The sequence below is a fragment of the Nicrophorus vespilloides genome, unplaced genomic scaffold, assembly GCF_001412225.1.
Source record: "Nicrophorus vespilloides isolate i.1.1-1 unplaced genomic scaffold, Nicve_v1.0, whole genome shotgun sequence".
In the NCBI taxonomy this organism is placed as follows: Eukaryota; Metazoa; Arthropoda; class Insecta; order Coleoptera; family Silphidae; genus Nicrophorus; species Nicrophorus vespilloides.
In genome coordinates, this window is record NW_017096918.1 from 1 (window position 1) to 26,575 (window position 26,575).

The window sequence follows — 26,575 nt, forward strand, 5'->3', positions numbered from 1 at the left end:
CAAATTACAATATACAACAATGAAAACAACATTGTTTTTCAAATGCTACGTATTTTATTGTGTATTAAATCCAATACAATTTTTCGAAGATCCAATTTGACATTGGCAAGAATGACATCATATTATTTTTGACAACATTGAAAACAACATTTTTTTCGAACTTAACCTATTTTATTATGTATAATTTTTAGATTATTTTCAAGATCCAATTTGACATTGACAAGAATGACAGCAAATTACAATTGACAACAATGAAAACAACATTGTTTTTCAAATGCTACGTATTTTATTGTGTATTAAATCCAATACAATTTTTCGAAAATCCAATGTGACATTGATAAGAATGACAACATATTATTTTTGACAACATTGAAAACAACATTTTTTTAGAAATTAACCTACTTTATTATGTATAATTTTTAGATTATTTTCAAGATCCAATTTGACATTGACAAGAATGACAGCAAATTACAATTGACAACAATGAAAACAACAGTTTTTTCAACTGCTACGAATTTTATTGTGTATTAAATCCAATACAATTTTTCGAAGATCCAATTTGACATTGACAAGAATGACAACATATTATTTTGACAACATTGAAAACAACATTTTTTTCGAACTTAACCTATTTTATTATGTATAATTTTTAGATTATTTTCAAGATCCAATTTGACATTGACAAGAATGACAGCAAATTACAATTGACAACAATGAAAACAACATTGTTTTTCAAATGCTACATATTTTATTGTGTATTAAATCCAATACAATTTTTCGAATATTGAATTTGACATTGACAAGAATGACAACATATTATTTTGACAACATTGAAAACAACATTTTTTTCGAAATTAACCTATTTTATTATGTATAATTTTTAGATCATTTTCAAGATCCAATTTGACATTGACCATGAAAACAACATTGTTTTTCAACTGCTGCGTATTTTATTGTGTATTAAATCCAATACAATTTTTCGAAGATCCAATTTGTCATTGGCAAGAATGACAACATATTATTTTGACAACATTTTTTTCGAACTTAACCAATTTAATTATGTATAATTTTTAGATTATTTTCAAGATCCAATTTGACATTGACAAGTATGACAGCAAATTGTTTTTGACAGGTATAACAACATAGAAAACAACATTTTTTACTAAAAAAAAACAAATTATAATGTGAACAGTGCTTTGAGGTGTTTGCTAATTTTCTATTTAATTAATTAATCGCGTAAATACAATAATTATATTAATTATAACTTATGCGGTAAGTGCCGATAATTAGTCTACAATCGTTCCACAAAATAATTGCAATATTAATTTCACGCCAATTCCACATAAAAAAAAACCACTACAACTTACCTACAATTTCTCGTTTGAAAATTGAGCTCTAACTAGTATCAAAACAATATGAATCAGCTGTAAGAAGGATACAAAACAGGAATTACGTATGTGAATCGCGGAGCTGCTACTACCGGAGCGATTTATTGATACAATTTCGAATAATTGCGAAGCGAAATAACCTACTTGAATCATCACAACCGTTTTAGAAATTCAAATTAAACCGCTTTTGTTTTCTAACTAGAACCCGATGATTGATGAGAGAATCTTAGCATTAGTTTCTTGGTAAAAACGTCGGCGCTCGCATCCTGGTCTTCTGGAAATTCTTCGCAACGATCAGCTCGATGGTGAAGACCATCAAGGATATGAAGAAACCAATAAGGAAGATTGCGAAGGCGAAATAACAGTCGTTTAGATTGACGCTTTTGAAATTGGCGCCTTGATTGTGGCATTTCGGTTTCTTGCTGTAGATTCTTTCGAAATTTCTACTTTGCACTCCAGTTTCCTTCATCTTTTTATATCTGCAAACAAATAAGATTATGATATTGATTGGTTAATGTGTTTTGTGAGTACCCAATTTTGATGATCTCTTTGAATGTTGAGTTCTTTTTGATGGGAACCCAAGGATCCGGTATTGCCCAATATTCAATCTCTTGTAGTCCGCATTTTTCGCTCTCAGAAAACGTGTTGCTGATAACTTTATAAACTGTGTCACATTCTGAATGAAAACCAAAGAATTCTTCTCTCAACTTCTTCACGCCTTCAAGTAAAGGCATGTAATTTGATGGTTTATTTGGAGGAGATACTTTGGTTTCTCTAATAGCTTTTTGAGTTGGACCATTCTGAATCTTTAAATCAAAATATTCAACAGTTGATTATTTTCACTATTTTACTAAGAAAGTTTACCTGAAAATAATAACGACTATACGGCGTTTCTTCTACACCTAAAGTCATCTTTGACTTCAACATATCATCCAGAGTTTTGATACTATCGGTTGTGGATTGTAGCAAAGCCACGATATTAGCTGAATATGAAGTGTAAAGGAACATCAATGAAAGAAACACTAGGAAAGTAGCAATCTTTCCTGCACCACTCCTAGGCTCAGCTTCAGAACCTTGTTGGCAAACAGCCCCAATCTCCATCTGAATCACATCTAACACCGTCGGTTTCAGCACTCCGTGTTCTTGAATCAAAATGTGACTTCCTCGCAACCACTCGAATTTTATAATAAAATAGATCACAAAGAAGATGATTATAAGCATCAACATGCAAGAGTACCAAACCCAAGTGTTAAATGGTAAAATAAAGACATTGGATACAGCTGATAAAGGTGGAGCTCTAAAGATAAACTTTGCTCTTGTTGGAGTGGTAAAACCCACGTAATCAACAATACTAATTCGATCGTTAGTGAAAAACGAAGCAGTTCCTTAAAAACAACAAACATCAATTATATTTAACAATCAATTTGTTTTTATGTCACCTCCAATTTCTGCACTTTTCGATTGAAGATCCCCCATCAATCCATTATACAGCTTAGTTTTCGGATCAGGAGTTCCCCAAGTTCTTTGATAAACGTAACTTGGAGTAACGTTCAAAATTTCAACTATATGTTTAACTAACAAATAGTTATGTTTGGTTATAGCATCAATATTTCTATGCCTAAAATCAAACAATTATTACAATTAATTATTCTTAAATAACTTACATCATATCATCAAGATGATCCACGGTATCTTCATACAAATAAACAATGCTAATATTAATTGGTAAACCGAATAGATTGGAACGATCGTTTGAATCAACTAAGGTTTTTATTGCATCAAATTTGTTTCTTCTCCAATTCGAAATATTGTTGTAAATATAAGGCATGTTTGTAGCCACTTTGTAAGGTGATATAATCCCATAATCTTGGATTAAATAGATTCGACTATTGATGAACATGTTGTAATCTTTATGGATCGAAGGTAAATTGAGAATAACCCAACGAAAAGGGAAATCGAATAAATCCAATTTATTAGCCTAAAAATTTTAAATTATTTAAAAAAAAAATATAATGAGAAATTACCAAATTTAGAATGTCTTCTCCGAAAGAACAATTGTAATCCAGCAGGAATAATTGATGTTCCAAAGGTTGCTGATAACTAACATCTTCAGTTTCGTAATTAATTGGTATTGATAAGTCGCTAAGTTGTTTCCAAAGTTGCACCAATATTTCTATAACAAATTAATGATTTAATAGAATAAAATTACTTTAAAAAATATTTAAAAAAATACTTTTATCCCAGCAAAGAAATGCGGTGATTTTGGTTGGTTGATTCTTCTGCAGATGATCCAGAAATTCGATGAGCATGGTTTGCGGTTCGCATTTCACCGCTGGATGGACGAGCAGCAGAAAGGCAATCGGTAACAGAAGTTTTCCAATCATTTTCATGATGATCGAACGACGTGTTCTGAGCTCACGCTTTTCCTTTTTGTGGACGACGGTTCGTGTCTTTCACAATTAAAGTTTCATCCGGTAATTGCGGGTTTCGCGGCGCGCACGAAAATGACGATTGAATTAAAAAAATATAGAAATTTCGTACGGGCTCAATCATTTTACTTAAAACTGATTATTTACCTCTAAGCTCTTATTAACTTTAATTATTGAATATCAATGTAAGGAAATGTTTAAGTATAATAGTTGGTTGAATCATAGTAATTTAGTTGCATGTTAGGTTTGAAGTACTGCTATTTTTTGTTTTAATTATAATTATTTGATTTTTAATAGAAAATTTTTATAAACACGTCTATGATTTAAGTTTATACAGATTTCATTTTATCAAGTTGATTTTAATTTTCTTATTTATAACGTAAGTTGTCTTTAATACTCGAAATAGCATCCTTAGTAACTGCAGTATCGTTATTATCAATTAAAATAACGTCCTTGGCAACTGAAGTAGCTTCCTTAGTAACTGAAGTGGCGTCCATAACAACTGAAGTAGCGTCCTTAGCAACTGAAGTAGCGACTGCAGCAGTAATGGTGGATCTTTTAAGATAGGTGTGACACATTAAGAAATATCCATAATTCTAATATTTTTCATAATAAATTTCAAAGTTTTATATTTTTCATGGGTACTTAGGCTTCACCACCAACGAGTGGTATCACCTAAAATGTCTTGACTACCATCACTGGTCAATATAAACTGGATTAGCGACGTTAGCAACTGAAATAGCATCCATAGCTTCGATAGCAATTGAAATTGCTTTCATAGTAACTTAAGTAGCTTTCTTAGCAACAGAAGAAGCGTCCTTAGCAACTGAAGTAGCGTCGTCGAAACTTTAATGATTGGTGTCCAAATTTGAAGAAAAAAAAAACGTAGTTTAAGTAGTGAGTCGTGTCACATTAAGAAATATCCATATTCTCATATTTTTCATAAAAATATAAGTAAATTCCAACAGTCAAAATAAATATTTTACATTTTTCATTGATACTTATGTTCGACTACCAAGAACTGTTTGTTTTTTGGGCGTGTCAGCCAAAAAGTCTTAACTAGCATCCTTAGCAACTGAAGTAGCATCCACAGTGACTGAAGTAGCGTCCATAGCAACTGAAGTAGCGTCCTTAGTTACTGAAGTAAAGTCCTTAGTTACTAAAATAGTATCCTTAGTTTGCTAAAGTAGAGTTCTTAGCAATTTTTGTGGCATTTTTGCCAACTGAGTAGCGTCCTTAGCAACTGAAGTAGGGACTGCAGCAGTGATGGTGGATCTTTTAAGATAGGTGTGACACATACGTAAGTGAATTCCAATAGGGAAGGTAAATTTTAATGTTTTATATTTTTCATGGATATTTAAGCTTTACCGCTAACGAGGCGTGTCACCCAAAATGTCTTGACTACCATCACTGGTCAATAGAAACTGGAGTAGCGACGTTAGCAACTGAAATAGCGTCCATAGTAACTGAAGTGGATTCGATAGCAATTGAAATTGCATCCATAGTAACTAAAGTAGCGTTCGTAGCAACTAAGTAACATACTTAGCAATGTCGTCAAAACTTTAAAGATTGGTGTCAAACTTCGAAAAAAAAAACGTAGCTTAAGTAGTGAGTCGTGTCACATTAAGAAATATCCATAATTCTCATAAATACATAAGTGAATTCCAATAGTAAAGGTAAATATTTTAATTTTTTCATGGATACTTAGGTTTCGTGTCATCCAAAATGTCTTAACTACCATCCTTAGCAACTGAAGTAGTAACTGAACTAACATCCATAGTAATTGAAGTAGCGTCATTAGTTACTGAAGTAGCGTCCTTAGTTACTGAAGTATCATCCTTAGTTACTAAAATAGTATCTACTTTAGAGTTCTTAGCAATTTATGTGGCATTTGTAGTAACTATGTAGTTAATATCCTTGCAATAGTTACTGTCAATTTCAGCAACTGTTATAGCTTCTTTAGTAACTGAGGTAATATTTGAAAATGCATGATTTTTTTTAGTTAAAAAAGAGAAAATGTCTAAATTGTATAACTAAGGTAATCATACTCTCTATACTCTATAGTTATTAGTTGGTTATTTCCAATAAATTTTGTAGTAAATAATTGTTGCTTTAAATTGGACAACTAAATATGTAATATATACACAAATAAAGCAATTTAATTTTCCACTCACTTAATTTTCTGTAGCCTTACATTTAATATATATAATTACAAATCTTGAGCTTATATTATATAATAAATACTTGAAGTGTACACTCACATATTGTATAATTCGTTTGTTTTAGTAAGTGTAAAGTAAATTTGAAAATAATTGGAGGAGCTTTAGAAATGCGTACAAATATAATTCGTGAAAAACGTTCGGATCGAAATGCTGGAATGCTCAGGCTTCAGGCCATTCCAGGATGTCTAATAAAATGTTGATCTCCGACGTAGCCTATTATGTTCATAATTTTATCAGCCTCGAACATAATTACTTAATCGAAATACACGTATATAACAACAACGCCGTAGTTCATCATGTCAAAGATTTGATTTAATTTATTTTTCAAATGAAGAAGAAAAAAAAAACTAGTTTCTATTATTCACAAGATCGAGAGGCTCTTTCAACGCGAACATTAATTTGACTGGAGATGTTAAGATTTATTACAGCCCGAGGATTCCTCCTCGAAAGAAAGAAAAAAAAAATTGTTAACCTAGTTGGATGTTTCCTTTTGCTTGTTTATACAGTTAACGTAATTTACGACGATTTTATGAAGTTCTTCTATAAAATAGTAGGCTTTCTTTAATTGTTGGTTTTTGGCTGGTATTTCTTCAATATTGTTTTTTTTATTTGGGTTTGGTAATGAAGATGTTAAAATTTATGGACGGCCGGCGGGAGTTGGTAGAAAAATTTTGCAACCACTATGAGATGATGATGATGATGGTACGAAAAAGAGAGGATGGATAATGTTCTTTTTTTTTTGTTCTTTGCCGTAAGGCGATTCGTGTCGAAGCGCTTGGCTCTTGGCTCGAGCACATAATGAAATCCAGTCCCCGGTGTTTCGTTGTTGCCTCTATGTGTATATAGTTCTTTTTTTTTTCTCTCTTCGTGTTGTTATTATTATTCCTTCTTTCTATATGCCTTTTAGTATTGAGACGGTTTTACATCTATTCCAAGGCGTGGTCACTTTTACTATCACTAAATAGGCCCGTGCTCAGTGGAGCAACAAAACGCTATCTCGGAGAGCGGCTCGCAGATAACGCAATCTTTCGAAAGACCTGTCTGGTCTCACTTTTCGACGTCTCTTTCTTTCTTTTTCTCCTTCTCCTACTCCTCCACTTCTTCACTCGCGTTAACATCCTCCACCGTTGCTCTGCATGAAGGTACCCCCTTTTTGGTTCTTCAATTAGATCCATTAAGGCAGCGTTTTCCAAACTGTGAGGCGCGACTCCCTGGGGAGACGTGGACTATTCTAAGGGGAGGGCCGAATATTAGTAGCAGTGAACAATTTTCCAAATATCTGCCAAAGTATAGATACATTCCTGTGCTCTTATCCATATTGCTGTAATACGAGTTCAAAGTTAAAAAATTGAAATTAGAACGTTCAAAAAAGCAGTGTTTTCACATTTCATTGATTTACTCGAAAACTATAATAGATAGAATGAATTCAATATATGCATATAAAATCTGAATGTTTGGGGAATGTAGCAAGTATAGATACATTCCTCTTATCCATATTGCTGTAATACGCGTTCAAAGTTGAAAAATTGAAATTAGAATGTTCGAAAAAGCAGTGTTTTCACATTTCATTGATTCACATTTCATAGATAGAATGAATCCAATATATGCATATGAAAGCTGAATGTTTGGGGAATCCAGTAAGTATAGAAACATTCCTGTGCTCTTATCAATATTGATGTAATACGCGTTCAAAGTTCAAAAATTGAAATTAGAATGTTCGAAAAAGCAGTGATTTCACATTTCATTGATTTACTTGAAAACTATAATAGATAGAAAATGATTACATACTTTTGAGGGATGCGTAGTAACATCAAGTTTGGAAACCACTGCATTAAGGAATGCAAATCTAACTCGAGCATTGCGAAACGCCTTAGAATGTATGCTTTATTAGTGTAGGTTTTTGTACCTGTGGTCATCAAAATATTGAACTATATGTAATATCTTAGCGTTATTAGTTAGCGTGACAAAGACAAATGATCTTCAAAATATACCCATAAGAACTTTATGTAATAAATTTAAATTTTTATAAAAATAAGAATACGCAAAATGTGTACTCAATTAAGCCTGCAAAAACAAGAAGGTACCAAGAACAAAATTAAAAGTTATAAATCAAAATCTCCTTAGTATTTGAGCACATTTTATAGATCAGTGGTCTTCAAAATATGGTCCATAGACTTCTACGGAATTCGTGGATAATAATTTAATTCCAAAGTTAGTAAAAGTACAAAATTTTGAATAGAATTTCGAATATAATACGCACAATTTGTACAGTTTTCTAAATGCGTTTTATATACGAATTTTGTAAGAAAAAAATTTCAAAACATACGTTTTCTTAAATTGTTTTGCTACAAATTTGGATATTAATTAATTAATAGAAGTTAAAGAATAGTTCTAGTAAGTCGAGAACTGTAAAATAGAAGATGTTCTCTAGAAACTTGGTTTCTTCTGGATACAACAGCAACTCGGCCAATTAATGCCACCCACGTACGGACGCCACGTATCTAGTAGATCGATATACACTTTAACTACTTTTACCTGTGAAGACTATATACATGTATATATATATTTATTGGAGCTATCGATTTCCAACTAATCCGAAGCCTCATCTCGCGAGCGGAGAGCGCGAGATAATTTCAGCAATATCGTTTGCGAAACGTCCGTTTCGATGATTTATTAATTGGACGCAAATGGAAACGTAACACGCGAACTCTTTGAACCGACACGAGTTTTAAACGGAGACGAAAAACATTCGAAAAATACGTAGAAAGAAAGAGACGTAAAAAGAAAGATTAAATAAATTAATGCCGTTAATTGCTACCGCAAATAACACCGAGGGAGCAATCACTTCCTTCATCCATTTTCGGTGCACGCGGTTGGGATAGGTCCTGCTTTCGTTTTTGGGGTAGGTTATTTTTTTTCCGATACGAAACAGTTACAAAATTCTAATTTAGAAAGCGCCGCGTGACATTGATTCCGTTTATTCTCTTTTTTTTTTGTAGTTGTCTTCCACCTCCTTATTCATATTGACTATCCTTATTGTTATTCGGCGAAAGTGATCTAGCTTCCATGGCTTGCCGAATTTTAATTGATTTTATACAAACATAAAAAGAAGAAGAAGTTTAGAAATGCTATAGATTTTTTTTTTCATCTTGATCTTATTTGTTCTTCGATTTAAAAACCTATTTTGTTTTCATTTCTTCTAATTTTTGTAAACTAAAAAAAAATAACAAATACTACAAGAAATTATAAAAAACAGTATATAAATCTATTTATTCTTAATATTATTAGATTTAATTTGAAGATCTCATTCATAGAATAATGAAAATAGAAATTCTGCAAATTTTTCTATTTTTTTTTATATTTTTTTCGAAAATTTTACAACTTTTTATTTCGTAATTAAAATGATATTATTAAATTGGATTTGTTCTTAATATTGTCCGTTTTAATTAGAAGTTTTCATCGATAGAAGAAGGAAAGTAGAAAAAAATTAAAATTTTCCATATTTAGTATATTTGTTGAAGGTTTCAATGAAATATAAAAATTACTACGTTTTTCAAACTACAAATTTAGGTGTTTCTTGTGAAATATATTATTATCAATATGTTCATAATATTCTATGTTATAATTTGAAGTTTTCATTAATAGAACAAAGAAAATAGAAATGCTTTAAATATTTCAATGTTTCTTTATATTTGTCGAAATTTTCAATAACATATAAAAACTTACTACATTTTTCAAATTTCATAGTTATTTATTTCACAAATATTATGAAATTATTTTTATTTTTGATATTGTAAATTAAAATTCTGTAAATATTACAAATATTTGAAAAAAATTCTATGAAATATAAAATTTATCAATGTGTTTATAATATTTTTAGTTATAATTTGAAGTTTTCGTGATTAGAATAAGAAAAATAGAAATGATGCAAATTTTTCAATGTATATGTTTATATTTGTCGATTTTTCAATAAAATATAATGTTCTTTCATGCTTCGAATTTCGTAGTTATTTATTTTACAAATATTACGAAATTCTCTTTATTTTTGATATTCTAAATAAAAATGTTTCAAATATTTTTGTATCAGTGAAATATAAAAATAATACGTTTTTTAGGCTTATAATTTTGTAGTTATTTGTTAAATCTATATTAAATGTCTCTTTATTCTTAACAAATTATGTTTTAATGTAAAGTTGTCATTCATAGAATAAAGAAAATGAAAATGCTGCAAATGTTTCAATTTGTTTGTACATTTGACAAAAATTTCAATGAAATATAAAAGTTACTACGTTTTTTGTGTTTCAAATTTCATAAATACTTGTAAAATCTATTATAAAACTTTCCTTATTTTTAATATTCTTAGTTTTAACTTGACTTTTTCAGTTATATAATAAAGAAAATTAAATGAAATATAAAAATAGTACGTTTGTTTTTTCAAAATCTATAATAAAATTTTCTTTATTCTTAATATTTTTAGCTTTAATTCGAAGTTTTCATTAATAGAATAAAGAAAATGCTGCAAATATTTCAATTTTTCTGTACATTTGACAAAAATTTCAATGAAATATAACAATTTCTACGTTTATTCGTGTTTCAAATTTCTTAAATACTTGTAAAATCTATTATAAAACATTCCTTATTTTAAATATTATTAATTTTAATTTGACTTTTTTTAGTTATATATTAAAGGAAATAAGAAAATTTCAATAAATTATATAAATAATACATATATTTTCTAGTTATTAGTAAAAAAAAATATCATAAATTTATAAATTATTTATTATTATTTGACTTTTTCAGTATTAAAACAAAGAAAATGGAAATACTGCACATAATTTATTTATTTCTTTATTTTATTTCTATACTTTTGTATCATGTTTGTTAGGTGATTTGGAGCTGCTGCTGTTGGAAACCCGTCAACCGATCTCCTCTCCATAAAATTAATGCGCTTATTAAAATTGTCTAGAATAATAATAACAGGTAACACGCCGTAAATTATTTACTACTTTTTATTTCTTTTTTTGGATGCAAAACGGTTTTAATGACGACGCTGCTGCGACCGTGACGTGACGATCTCAGTACATAATTCATAGCATTTTATTGGTACTTCGCCAAATGCCTTTTAGTTTACAATAACATCACAATTATATAGATCGTAATTGCGCACAGTATAAATTATCCCTTCCGAAACTATACATCATCTATATTATGTTACATAACAGCTTAAGAAAACGTTACTAACTGTTAAAAGAATATAAAAAAAATCTGGTGGCAATCGCAAGCCCGACAACCGAAATCTCGACGTTCGAAATCCGGAGTCAAAATTTCGACTATATCGAAATTCGAAATATACAATAACATTTTTATGGTAGTCGGGATTTTGATTGTCGCAATTATGGTAGTCGGGATTTTGACATAGTCGGGATTTCTATATAGTCGGGACTTTAATACAGTCGGGATTTCGAACGTCGGAATTTCAATAGACGGTCTTTCGGTTGTCGGGCTTGCGATATAGACCTGAAAAAAATATTATTACAATTCAAAAGATATAAACAATTAATTTTTGAACAATTACATGAAATAAATCGTGTAATGATGTAAATTAGTCTCTTGATTATTGAAATAAATCTTAAAAGAAATTATTCAAAATTTTCAAACGAAAGTGTAAGAATCAAGAAGTATTTAGAAGAACTAAAAACTATGATTTTAACTTAGAAAAAAAAACTATTAATATATATATACAAAGTACAGTGGAACCTCGCTTAACGAGATAAATGAATTGTAAGAAAAATGACTCGCTTAACGAGCGACGTTTCGCATAACGAGTGACGATGAGAAAGAAGTCTCGAATTCCGTACATCACTTTTAAAACTTGTGTACACATATGTGTATTTTTGAATGTGTTTCAGTATACGAGTAAAAATTCACTTCCACTGTATTTTCAAATTCAAACTGTTAGTATAATTTTATTCGAACAATTTTGCTTTAAAATTATTGACAAAGTATGACATTTTGATACAAATCTCTTGCGTTTCCTTTTGTGTATATTATTGTTATTAAGATGCGAATACATCTTTAATAAATTTGAATAAACAGATGATGGACACACAGATATTTCAGTTTTACGTCGGAAGATGAGAACAACACAAAGAGCGTCAAGCGGCGTCAACTTAAACTCTTTTTTTATGAATACAATTTAGTCGCTTTAAATAAAACGTCGGCATTATGTACAGAAAAACAAATTATGTAACACCTTTTCTTTTTGATAAAAATCATTCCAAGTTGTTTGCAAAATGTGTAAAATTTGTACAGTTTCAAGAATAATGAATTTCATTGAAATTACCCCAATAAAACACAAGTACTACTGATGGATGAAAATGACCCGTTTGCTAAATATATCCAAAAAAAATAGAACAAATTATTAATTTTTGCAATAAACACACACTAATTATTATTTAATGCACTTGACATCGTCTTAAACTGATTTCTCCCGTTTTGGTATATGGGAAACCAAACTTATTCCACTTTGAACACCAAATATTGATGTTATTTCAAAAACTGCTCCTATTGAAAAATTGCATTACAAAATACTATAATAGAAGCTCAACCTTTACAATTAAATTACAATAGAATGCGAATTAAAACATATATCAGATGGGTCACTATGACCCATCCATAATACTTATGGGTTAATGGGTTTTATTGTATTGAAAATAAAGTACAATATCAACTTTTGATATACTCAATAACATAACTAATTATATGTTGAACTTTATTTAATAATTGATAAAATTAATCATAAAAAAATAAATAGTTCCAATTGAAAAAAAAATGATATTAATAATACAGTAAATGTACCAGAAAAATGTTTTTAAAACAAAACTTAATATTAGATTAAATTATATTTTGAAACAGTTTAATTGTATTGAAAATAATGCAAAATATCAATATTTGATGAACAGAAATTATTCAATAACATAAGTAATTTTATGATTAAATTTATTTCATAATTAACGAAATCAATCATGAAAAATTTCAGTTCCAATTGACAAGAAAACAATATTTATAATACAGTAAATATATCAGAAAAATATCTCTGAACGTATCTGAAAAGAAATATATAAAATTCAATTGAAAATAACGTTAAATATGAATAATTTGATGAACAGAAATTATTCATTAATATAAGAAATTTTATGATAGAGTTTATTTTATAATTAAAGAAATTAAAATAAAAAATAGTTCCCATTGACAAAAAAAATAATAAATATACTACATTTTATATATACAATGGAACCTCTCTTAACGAGTCTTTTTCGTGTACACAAATTATATGTGTATTTTTTAATATATTAACCATCTCCGATATTTTCTTTGTCATCTTTGTTTAAAGCGGACTATAATTTGCAAATAGAATTTGTTTTTGCTGTAAATGCAAACCACAAATATATTCTGTCCAAGCATTATTAGATTATATAAACATACTATGTACACTTTTTTATATAAACAAATATTAAAAGTATAAAGAGACTTCCAACAAGTCCCCGAATTGATACAAGTATAAACTCACTTCACCGTGTGTGAATTGGAAAACAGTTATTCTAGTTGCATTGTGTTGCTTGTTATCACAAAAATTTTAAACTTATGTTCAGACATGTTATTTGTGATTTTTTTTGTGCAAAATTTAATAACACTGACATGCCTTCAAATAAAAAGCTAAAGAATAAAAATAACCATAGAAATGAAAAGCAAAATCAAGAAAAATCGAGACCAAGTTATACTTTTTTTTCTCCGGCATGGAACGCATTGACATAATTTACTTTAGTACATATGGGAAAAGCTGCTTCACTATACGAGTAAAAGTCCGGAAATTTTGGAACGGATTAAACTCGTTAAGCAAGGTTCCACTCTATTCTGTTTTCAGACACTAGATTATTTTTCTTTAATAGATATTGTTGTATTGAAAATATTACACAAATAATTCCATAAAATTCAGTTCCAATACAAGAAAATTATGTTTTTCTTTGAGAAATGTATTTATTGTAGTTTTATTGATGAAGAAGAAGGTATGGAAGTTAATGAAATAAATAGAATGATATTAGAATGAAGTGGTTGCCTTTCGTGGAAGATTGTTTTTTGTTGAAGTAGGGAATGCCTATCGAGGGTAGAAATCAGCGGACGACGCGACATTATGTGCTCGCATAAAGCACTCTCTGGACGAGCGAGCGCTTGAACAGTTATAGAAGTTTATGTTCGCATCTATATCAGGCCATAATAATGATAATAATAATAAAATTAAAAGCCCGCAAAAGAAGTAAAATAAAAATGAAAGAGAATAAAAAACAAGGAACGATTCTCGATTTGCCACGTTGATAAGACGACGTGTGTGTGTGTGCGAGCGATTGAAAAATGATTAAGCAAAAGGAGTGTACGAAGGAATTAACAAGGGAGAGGAAGAGGAATGAGAAATGAGATGAAGAATGAGAAGGAGGTAAGAAGTGAAAAAAAAAAAAGGAGCAGACAACAGAGTGGAGCAACAAAAGCTTGAATAAAAATAATAAAATGTTGCGAGTGGAGGAGAAGAAAAAGGCGGAATGTTGTTGGTGGTTATGAAGTAATGGCAGGTCTACGGGATCGGGATCGAAAAGCGTAGCGTAGCAGAAAACGAGCGCGCGATCTGGTAGAGCGATAATGGAGAGTGATAAGGATATCCTGGTGGCACCGCCCAGCAGGAACTGCTGGCTCAGTTATATTCTATATAGAATAATATGGTCCGAGCCGAAGCCGTAGCCACAGCCGCCGCCGCCGCTTCTGCTACTACTCCTGCCTCCGCTTGGGAAGCTGCGGTCCAACAGATGACCACTTTCGATCTCCGCCAGCAAACTGGAGCAGTCCGCGCTCTCGCAGGACGCAAACCGACCACAGTATTTACTCGGACGTCGCTCTGATAGCACGCAGCGAGTGAGAAGAGAAGAGAGTCTCGCACTGTAACACCGTAGACAAAGACATACACACACACAACACGACAACTCCTAACAAAGAGAGAGAGAGAATAAGAGAGACTCTACATCTAGAAGGAAGGAAGAGGAGCCCATCAGAACGCAGCAAACAATTAAAGACTGGCGGCTCTCAACTTTTGTGTTCTTATCGTGCGTTGAAGTCACTCGCATCCCGCGCGACCGCCCGTTCATATCACCATGCGGACCGACGAAACGCCGGTCAAGTTAAAGTTCAACGCGTCCGAAGACTCTTCTACATAGATCAATTTTTTACGTTGTTGTGTGGATACACTCAATTATTTTTTTTTTTGGTGTGATTACCTCTTATCATTTTTGTGCACCATCGAAGGACTACACAAACCGAGAAAACAAAAAAAAAAACAATACAAGACAAGACAATTTGTTTTTCCGTTCTTCAACCTATTTCTTCCTCTTTATTTATACATTTTTTTTATCTCTTCATATTTTTGGCTAAAGTGATTACGCGTTTTCTTTGAGTGACACAAGGAATTTTCAAAGTGGTTTATTTATCATTTCTCTCAGACACCAACCAAATATAATTATTGTGAACGAAGAGTATATTTCAAGAACTACATCGAAAAACAACAACAGCTCAAATTGTAAGTCTACTTTTTTTTTTATTATTATCGTTACAGTAAAAAAAAGATATTATTAATAATAATTAGATTCCTACCAAAAATTATGTATAACAATTGAAACGAAGACTAATTAATTTCAACAATAAACTAAAAAAAATATTAAGAAAATCATAGATAAAATTTAATAAAAAAATCTTAGAAAACGATAAAATTTTGAACAAATATATTAAAAGTTCAAACAATTAAAGTAATTGCGCTTGTATAATGAAAAAAAAAAAACTAAGTATGTTAACTAAATATATAAATAAATAAAGAATTGTTTTTTGAAATAAGTTTTTCTAAGAATTTGTCAAGATTTACCGATATTTTTCGTGAATCATGTAATTGTTTTGTAACGTAAACGTATTGGATATATATTTTTTAAATTCTTTAATTTCTATACGAAATAAACTATAAATCTGTAAAAAATAGTTCAAAATTTTCTATATAGTAATAACAATGTTATCATATGAAATGGCAATAACTTTGAATAAGAAAATAATTAATTTTATCAGAAAAGAATAATTGTTGCTGGTAATTAGTGCATAAAAGAAGAAATTGATAATTAATCATTAATTACAAAGTAATTTAGCGCATTGTTGTGATTATAAAGAAATATTGAACTTAAGTGTAAAATAAATTAAAAATCACCTATCCGAGATTATCTGTGAAGTAAGTTGTTTAACTTTCGTTACCTTAATAAGCAAAATACATTGATTTGCTAAAAAACATTAATAAAGTGTAAATATGTTTCGACGTATATCATATAATAAATCAATGTAAAGGATTGAATAGGATAAATGTATGAATTATATATAAGATAGTTGAGTTTATTGACAGTAGATGTAGTTACCAGCTGGAAGGATAGAGACATAAACGAAGGAAAGTTATCACTTACATTTAGATTACTATAAACAGTTTGAGCAGAAATCAATTTTCAGCGCATACAATTTTCACTTTCGATTTAACTCAGCCGCTACAACTATAAAGTTTAACATACACAACAAAAATTTAAAAAAAAACAACAACCTGTAGTTTTTGTGTCATTTTACCGCTTCATTTATTTTTTTTATTGATTAGCAATAAATTTCTGATCGGACAGTTCAATCAATTAACAAAGCGGTTATTTTCGCACGGCATTTCGAAAAGCAATATAAAAACGGTAGCTTTTAATTTCTCTGTATAAGATTTATAATAAATATTCGTGTTTTTTTTTAATTTAATTTAATTGAAATGCCGAATCCAATTTTTAACATTCTTCGGCTCGATTAATAGAAACAAATTTAGTCTAAAATCTTATGTGTTTTAACGTAAAAGAAGAGAAGATTAAAAAAAACTATAGTGGACTCAATTAATTACATTCGTTTCGGTCTTAAGATGGAAGGAGGAAGTAGTTCGTTCGTGGGCGAAAAAATGTTTTTATAAACGATCAATTTTCGACAAAACAAACGGCCATTAATTATGCAACAAACACGTATAGAGAGAATACAAAAAAAAAACACACGCATTTGATGTTTTCCGAACGTTTTTTTTTCTGTTGTCGTTCGTTTCTTCGACTCATTCTTCTTCATCTCTCGTTTTAACGACGTTGTAGGTGTTCGTATTTCCTGCGGGATTTTTTTTTCGAACTATTCGGATAATAAATTGTACATATTTAGTAGTCATCGACGTGCTAATTGATCGAGAAAAAGAGAGAGAATGAGAAAAAAAAATGTGTCGGAAAGTTGTTTCTGTAATGGATGAATTGACGTGTGATAATTACAGTTTCATAGTTTATTGTTTGAATTTGAATGAAATCTGTATAAATTTTGAAAACTTTAGATGATTTTTAGAAAATTTTACTGTCTGCAAGTTATTAACATTATTTTTTTTGAAAATTGTGCTTTGAATTGTTTTTCTTACTAAAATTTTACAAAAGTATAGTTTATTGTTTGTATATATTTAAATTTGAATGAAATCTGTATAAATTTTGAAAACTTTAGATGATTTTATTGCAGGAAAGTTTTACTGTTTGCAAGTTATTAATAATATATTTTTGAAAATTGTGTTTTGAAATCTCTTTCTTACTAAAATCTAACTAAAGTATAGTTTATTGTTTCTAGATATTTTAATTTGAATGTAATTTGTACAAATTATTGATATCTTGAGAAGATTTTAGTGATTTTATTAATTGATGAAAATTTTTGATGTTAGAAAGTTAATAAAATTCAATTTTTGTAAATTGTATTTCAAAATCTATTTCTTACTAAATCCTAGTAAGGTATAGTTTATTGTTTGTAGATATTTTAATTTGAATGAAATTTGTACAAATTACTGAGATCTTGAGACGATTTTAGTGATTTTATTAATTGATAAAAAAAAATTGATGTTAGAAAGTTAATAAAATTCATTTTTTGTAAATTGTATTTCAAAATTTATTTCTTACTAAATCCTAGTAAGGTATAGTTTATTGTTTGTAGATATTTGAATTTGAATGAAATTTGTACAAATTATTCAGATGTTGAGAAGATTTTATTTAATTGATAAACATTTTTGATGTTAGAAAGTTAATAAAATTCAATTTTTGTAAATTGTACTTCAAAATTTATTTCTTACTAAATCTTAGTAAGATATAGTTTATTGTTTGTAGTTATTTGAATGAATTTTGTATAAATTATTGAAAAAAATCAGCTGATTTTACTGATTTTAGATGGAATTTTTTTTGTTAGAAAATTTATAAAATTCAATTTTTGGAAATCAACTTCTTACTAAAATCTTACTAAAGTATAGTTTCATAAATTATTGAAAACTTAAGATGATTTTATTTAAAACATTTAATGTTTGAAAGTTAATAAAATTATTATTTTTTTAAATTGCATTTACAATTCTATTTCTTATTAAAATTATACGAAATAGCTATAAATTATGAAAAACATGTAAAAAAAACTTCCTGAAACGATCTAAAATAAATGAATTAGGTAATAAATGTGTTATAATAATAATTACAGATTTGTTGTTAACTTCTATATAATAATTATGAATAAAAAATCCAATTAAAATGAAAGAATGATTGAAAACTGAAGATTTTTTGGTTGCATTTCAGAAAATTACATATTAATAATTACTAATTTCCATCATTTATTTTTAAAACATATTTTTAGTAATTTGAATTTTATTCATTGGAAATTGAAAGTTTTTTTTACTAATTTGATACGAGCGTTTTTTTGTATCAAAATCATTACAAATTCGTCCTTAATTTCAATAATTATTACTAGAAAATTATGACTTTAAACTTTCTTAAGTTATTTAAGTTGTATCACTCAAAATCATTACAAATTCGTCCTTAATTTCTATAATTATTAACACAAAATGATTGTAAACTTTCTTAAGATACTTCAGTTGTAGCTAACTAGATATTCAAAGGATTATACTTCTTTTTTTACGTTGCAAAAAAAAAAATGTGTGTAGAAGTGTAGCAGGACTTCCTGCTGCGATCCGAAACGCACGCTTTAGATAATAAAGTGTACTGATTTGGAAGTGAGATTCCTAATTGATGAATGGAAGCGCTTCCACTACGCACGTTCCTAATTGCGCAACGAATTTACGCGCACCGAGAGAAATTGCGTTTCGATTTCGTTACACATAAATTGATCCTTTTTTCTTTTTCTTTTTTTTTTGTTCGCTTCAACTCCGCGTGTCGAGAGATATCGAGAGCGTCGTGAAAATGCGACAAATGAAAAGCAAGTTCGATTTCCTGTTGTCACTTAACTTAGATTTAATTGCGTAATCATCAGGTTCATATGAATACTTTTCGCGTTCTCTCTCATTCAACTCACATTTTCTATATTTACTTACAAATTTACATAATTATTTACATGTATTTACGTTTTTACAAAATAATTGCAAACAAAAAAAACACTGCAGCTAATTTAACACTAAATTGTTCTGTCGCCGCGTTTTGTCGTTTAAATTTACACCAATTTGCTCGACGCCTTAACGATCGTAATTGCCGCTTCGCTTTACACGATTTTGGCCCACCAAAATCGGTCTCAAATTGTCTCATTACGATCGCAAATTGAGCAATTTTCTCCCAATCTTTGGCGCGCCCGCTCGTTAACGAGGGTGTGAATTTGCGCAAATTATATGCACAAATTGTATGCGCAAACACAACTCTCGAGCAAGTTTCGCGAAATTCAACAGTTTCTGCATGTAAATCGAATTACACTTTCTCGATGAAACTTCCGCTCCAAAAAAAATAAGAAAATAATTAATAATAATTCGGTTACCTCCTGTGGCACGAATAACGGTGCATTAAGGAAACGTACACTTTGATATTTAGGTTCATGCACTTAATGCAGAAATAATCTACTATTAAATTTATTTAAAAAAAATAAAATAAACTAAGATTAATTTCAATATTACTTTACTTACCTGAATTATCACTACCGCTTATCCACGCTTCGTTTATTTTAATTATATCTACTATATATAATATAATTAATACATTTAATTGCAAAGTAATAAAGATATGTTTGAATGGGATTTACGCGGCAATTATAAAATAGTTACATAAGTCGAGCAATATTGAAAATTTCTTTGAAATAAGACGAGTTAACTGATGGGGGGAAAACAGTGGATTTACATTGATTGAAAGTCCTTCGCCTCACCAAAAAACACACGCATCTGGTTTTTCTTTCTTCTTGTTCGGACGTAACGAGGAAGTCCACATTCGTGGAAGTTAATTGAAATCGGGGAAACCCGATCTTCGCTATTTCTGTTAATTAATAGAAAAAAAATAGTAAATGAATAGAGAAAAAGAAAACACGCAGTAAACAAGTGCATCTTTGGTTGTGACTATGTAAATCTGTTGAAGCGTTTATTTTAATGGCACGTTCATTAATTCAATTCTTGTTTATGCAAGTGTTTTCTTTTTTTTTTATTTTATTTACTTTATTCTATTTGCTCGTGTATTTTGCACAATTTTCAATATTTTTAAATAAATTATTGTTTAGTTATGAATTATTCTAATAAGATGACTATTACTTGTTTTTAAGAGGAAACATGAATGTCTTCCTTCCTGTATTTAACATAAGCTATTGATTTGATTTATGTTCGAAGAATTTCCTTTCAACGTTTTTAAGAACTTAATCATAAAATTTATAATTATATAACAGCATTTCATGTTTAACTAATTATTTTTACAAATATAAATTTTCAAATTTATCTTTCATTTTCTTCAATATCCATGATTTTATTGTTAATTTATCAATAAATTAATCACTTTTTCATTATTTTAATTAAATTGTATAACAATAATTGTCTTAAAGTATTTATTTTACTAAAATTTCAATGTTTTTTAAAAAAACATCGTATAGATAATTTTATCTCAATTTCTTGTTTTTATACTAAATCTGTAAATTAATCAAAAACGTCATGTTTTCTATTATTTGATCATATTATATAACATAATAAGTATAAATTCTTGCAAATTGCAAAAAAAATGAATACAGATTTTGAAATTAATTTTTTTTTATTGTAGTTTGAAACTGTTGAATCGTGATTTGTGGATGAGATTTCGAAACTTTCGTCATAATGAGCTAAACTTAATAATATTCATAAATATTATCTTTTGCGGACATAACATACGTTTACAAGTCGTGGCCTCATCTTCAAATGAAAAGAGAAAGAAAAAAAAAACGAAATGAAATAATAGAGCAGCAATAATAAAAAGTTTAAAAGAAGAATAAGCAAAGAAAGAAACATAATGGACTAATTGAAGGATCGTGGGGGTCTTTGATCATATTAGAAAGTTTGTCTAGTTGTCGTATGTAATTTCGTTGGCCCACGCACTTAATTTCGGTGCACATTTACGTATTTACGTCCGTCTGTTTTAGTGTTCCTTTTATTTTTTGTCTATGTATACGCGTATTTGTGTGAGCCATCAGCATTGTCCGAAGAGACATTCTTGTCCATTGTGTGGCAGCAGCACTATTGTTGCTACATGCAAATGATCCTGTGTCACATGCGAACGGAACAAAAACAAACACGGTATGAAAACAACAACAGCAAAAGAGCAAAAGAAAGAGAGAGAAAAGAAGGAACATATACATATAATATGAAAATGGAATTACTTGGAAGTAATTTACTTAACATGATTTCCATTCTGTTTCATCTTCTCGTTCGCGAATAAAATGCAAACACACACAGAGACACGCTGAAGCTATTTATTGCCATTGTTGTATTTTAGGAAATTACGTGAAGGCATTGCTATAGTTGTTATGGAAACTGCAGGTGGTGCAATCGGCGGTACTCGCAGGGGTCAGAGGTTGGCACGTGACCAATCTAATGAGGCACAAACCACGCGAACGGCCAACGCACACACAAACGCTGCTGCATATATACTTACGTATACAGAGACAGCAAAGCACACAGCACACTTTATATTTGCCCAAGACTTTAATTGCGCAAAGAACACTCGGATTTATCGCCTGTGCAAGAAGCTGCTGCACCATATTTCCACATTTCGTATGCAAAAGGTGAGGCTTTTCGCGATCTGTCCGAAAAAACGGACGAACGTACGAACGAACGAAATAGAGAAGAAGGTTAAGGGGGATGTTGCCACAGCGACCCGGATTAATTGCAAACAATTGAAACATTATTTAATGTGTGTGTGTCTGTTGCAAATTGTTGGGGTTCCAGTTCGCAGGATGTTGCGTAAAGATCTTCCTCTTCTTCACACGGGACACAATTGAAGCGATGTGTTTTTGTTGCGACAGTTGCAAGATCCTAAGCGGTATCGTTTTGTTAATGAATTGGAACCACTTTGTATCTCACTTTCCTTCGTTTTTCCCATTCCTAAACAATCGAACAACAAAAAAAAAACAAAAAGATGGATCACCGAAAAATCTCAGCGTCATCCATCATCATCATACCGTTCACCTCAATAACACCTTTCGAAGAAACACTATGAAATTAACGCAAGATTTTTACTTTCAGTTTTAAAACATCTTCATTTCATAGTCACAAAACAAGAAAAGTAAAGTTAATGAGCTTAATTTTCACAATTAACTGCATTAAATATAAATTACGTGATTTCCCGGAAAGTTATGAAATCATGATGTGCATATTTTCATAAAAGAAACGTTACTATTTTAAAATTAAATCATTTTTCAAGATACAAAACACATACAAATTTTATTGAAGAATAAATTTAAGAAAAGTTTCCAATTTTGTTTAAAGTATGTAATATAGCTATTTTTTATAATTAATTACATTAAATATATATTACATGATTTTCCTGAAAGTTATGAAAATTTACAACAGAAAAGTTCCTTATTTTGTATAAAATATACCCACTTTTCACAATTAATACGTGATTTTTCTGAAAATTATGAAATCATGATGTGTAAATTGTCATAAAAGAAACTATTACTATTTTAAATTTAAATCATTTTTCAATATGCAAAACACATAAACATTTTATTAAACAATAAATATAAGAAAAGTTTCCAATTTTGTTTTAAGTATGTAATATGGCTACTTTTTTACAATTAATTACATTAAATATATATTACATGATTTTCCTGAAAGTTATAAAGTTATGAAAACAAAATTTACAAATGTTTGCAACAGAAAAGTTCTTTATTTTGTATAAAATATGTCCACTTTTCACAATTAATACGTGATTTTCCTGAAAATTATGAAATCATGATGTGCAAATTGTGATAAAAGAAATGGTACTATTTTAAATTTAAATCATTTTTCAATATACACAACACATAAACATTTTATTAAACAATAAATTTAAGAAAAGTTTCCAATTTTGTTTAAAGTATATAATATGGCTATATTTTACAATTAATTACATTAAATATATATTACATGATTTTCATGAAAGTTATAAAGTTATGAAATCAAAATTTACAACAGAAAAGTTCCTTAAATTGTATAGAATATACCCACTTTTCACAATTAATACGTGATTTTCCTGAAAATTATGAAATCATGATGTATAAATTGTCATAAAAGAAACGTTACTATTTTAAATTTAAATAACTTTCAAATTAATACATAAAATATTGAAAAATTATTTTACGAAATCTTTCAAATATTATGTAGAATCGTTTTGATTGCTCTTTAATTAATTGATCATTAAATATTCCAGAACGTTAAAAATATAACATATCATTTTTCATGGACGGATCTAGGTGAAATCAGAATGTGAAAATTTGTCATAAAAGAAACGTTATAATTTTATACTAATATAATTATAAAGACTTATATTTATTAATTTAAATGAAATTTTTTCAATTTTATATACAATAGAAAAAAATGAGCTCGAATTCAACAAAATTTTAAACAATTTGGATTAATTATTAGTTGTCTTTTAATTATTTCAAAATTAGTAATTATCATTATAGAATAAATAAGAAATTTATCAACATTTCAAAACAGTTTTTTTGAAGATCACAACTCGTCATTTTTCTAATTAACTCAGTGAACTGTAAAAGACTACCAGATTTATATTTCACTCTTTTACTTCTCTTCTTTTTTTTTCTGTTCCATCTCACTCTCTTATAAAGAAAAGCTAAACTAAGTCCTAATTATTCGAAATATATGAGCACACACCGTGCGCTTCATCGTTCCTAACGGTACACACAAAACCAGATTAAAAATGTTAGATACGAGCATTAAATCAACCAATTTAACTAAGTACGTTTTCAGACCTCTTTCACTGTGACACATAATAAAATATCAGTAACATTTAGTTCAAAAAAAAAATATATTTTTACTGTTAATTTTCTGATTTAATAATATCATATAAACATCACGTAATCAAAATATTAAATTGACGATAAAGTAATGCGACTGACGTCAATCCAGTTTTAGAAAGTGCGTATCGAAATTAGAGATTTAATTAGGAAGTTTTGTGCGAATTTTATTTATTTTGATGGATGCGTATCGCCTCGTTTCGGTTAATTAGTTATAAATGATCTTTATCATTAATTATATTATGCAAATTTCAGTTTAGAATTTTCCACGTTTCTACTTCCAATATACTATGTTCATTAATTAGTCTAATTGTAATTTGTTAATTAAAAAAATTGATGAAATTTGTAAAAGTATGATGGAAAAAGTTGTGATTTATGGAAACAGGAAATTTTTATTAATGAAAACAAAGAAATAAAGTGTCTGTTTATTGTTTGTAATAAAAGCGAGTGGAGAGAAATGAAAGAAGCGAACGTCAAAAAAAATTATATAAAAAAAAACATCGCAGTGAAACTCCAAAGAAAGGAAATCTCGTAGTACAATAAACCAGACTAAACCTATTAGAAATTCCATTTCTTGGAAATTGAATTTAGCGTTTTTGTAGAGCAGCAACAACAGCACTAGTAGAAGAAGAGGAAGGAAAAAAACAATAGTGGTAAATAGTGAGAGAAATAGCGTTGGGTGGTGCGCATCAAATCAAGAAACGTTAGTAACTATTAGTTTCTAGACTCTCGAATCTAAACTGTAGATTCTAGACTCAATCAATTCTAGATTCTAAACTACTACAGGCATGTTGAATCAAGGTCTAACATATGTACTTAAAATTGGATACTTCTTCGAGCAATTATTGGTTTATAAACTCTGGACTCTTAACTGTAGATTATAAACACACAAATATAAATTCTAGATTGTAGACTCTTAAAATTTAGACTCTAGAGTTTACAAAAACGTTGAAGTTTGGAATCTACTTGGAATCTTTGGAATTCTAAACTCTACTCTTCAGGAAATTATAAATTCTTGAACGAATATTGCTAATAACGTTACTAATTTATATATTAACGTATATAAAGTAGATGTGTTTAAAATTTGGTAGATCTGTACTTAAAATTGTATACTTTTTCAAGAAACTATAGGTTTATAAACTCTGGAATCTTAATATGTGGATTTTAAACACACAAATCTAAATTCTAGAATCTAGATGTTATAAGAACGTTAAAGTAGAGAATCTGTGTGTTCCTAAACTATACTTTTCAGGAAGTTATAAATGATGATAGAATATTGTTCATAACCTTATTAATTTATATATTCAAGTAAATAAAGTAAATGTCTCTAAAATTGGGTAAATATGTACTTAAAATTGCATATTTTTTTGAGAAATTATTGGTTTATAAACTCTAGAATCTTAACTGTAGATTCTAAACTCACAAAAATCTAAATTCTAGAATCTAGACAATTAATATTTAGATTCTAGATGTTACAAGAACGTTAAAGTATGGAATCTGTGTGTTCCTCAAATATACTTTTCAGGAAGTTGTAAATTCTTAATAGAATATTGTTAATAACTTATATATAAAGTAGATGTGCCGAAAATTGGGTAGAAACTATTTGTTTATAAACTCTAGATTCTAGAGTCTAGAATCATAATCTGTGGATTCTAAATATTCTTCATAATATACTGTAAAGTTACAAGAAGCTAAATTATGAAAAATTGGATTATCAAGTAAAGTTGAACTCAACTAACTTTACTTCAGTTTCTTTAAGAAAGTTGAAGAAAAGTATAAATAATGTAGGTGTTTTATAAAATTGGGAAGATGCATTTAAGAAAGTTCAGAAATTGTAAATCACGTAACGTTAATTACGTTTACATTTTTTTTTTATATTACATTTTTTGTTGTGTGTGGATTTAAATTTAAATTGGATTAAGCAACAAACATGTTGTTAAGATTCTGCATTCGATTATGAACTGGAAGAGAGAAAACAAGTATAAAAATAATGGATAAATATAATCTGTACACGGTAATTAAAAATCAATCGAAATCGGTGCACGGTACGAATCTTAGCATAATCGCCGTTGCGTGCGTGTTTTCGCGCACATTCGAGCGATTCTTATTTTTTTTATGATTCAGGTAACAGTGAAAAAGAAGGAGGATA

General features: G+C 29.0%; 2 protein-coding genes across 2 annotated transcripts in view; one reads left to right on the plus strand and one right to left on the minus strand.

Annotated features, from left to right (window-relative positions):
- Positions 1-1,620: 1,620 nt before the first annotated feature.
- LOC108558461 (glutamate receptor 3-like) lies at positions 1,621-3,772 on the minus strand. Its single transcript, XM_017915374.1, has 7 exons — positions 3,622-3,772; positions 3,413-3,561; positions 3,053-3,366; positions 2,828-3,006; positions 2,232-2,773; positions 1,920-2,188; positions 1,621-1,867 (listed from the first exon to the last, which is right to left on the minus strand). The coding sequence occupies exons 1-7, from the start codon at positions 3,770-3,772 to the stop codon at positions 1,621-1,623; spliced, it is 1,851 nt and encodes a 616-aa protein (XP_017770863.1).
- Positions 3,773-15,503: 11,731 nt separating this feature from the next.
- Positions 15,504-26,575, plus strand: part of LOC108558462 (transcription factor hamlet-like) — a 50,611-nt gene continuing 39,539 nt past the window's right edge. Inside the window, exon 1 of the mRNA XM_017915375.1 lies at positions 15,504-15,658. The gene's annotated coding sequence lies outside the window, so the exon portion shown is untranslated. The remainder of the gene's footprint in view (positions 15,659-26,575) is intronic.

Bases quoted from the DNA above. Each gene is read 5' to 3' on its own strand.
- LOC108558461 (XM_017915374.1), bottom strand. From the start codon at position 3,772: ATGATTGGAAAACTTCTGTTACCGATTGCCTTTCTGCTGCTCGTCCAT. The intron at 2,774-2,827 runs GTGACATAAAAA...GTTGTTTTTAAG, and splicing joins GAAAAGTGCAGAAATTGGAG to GAACTGCTTCGTTTTTCACT. The intron at 2,189-2,231 runs GTGAAAATAATC...TTAAAGATTCAG, and splicing joins TAAACTTTCTTAGTAAAATA to AATGGTCCAACTCAAAAAGC.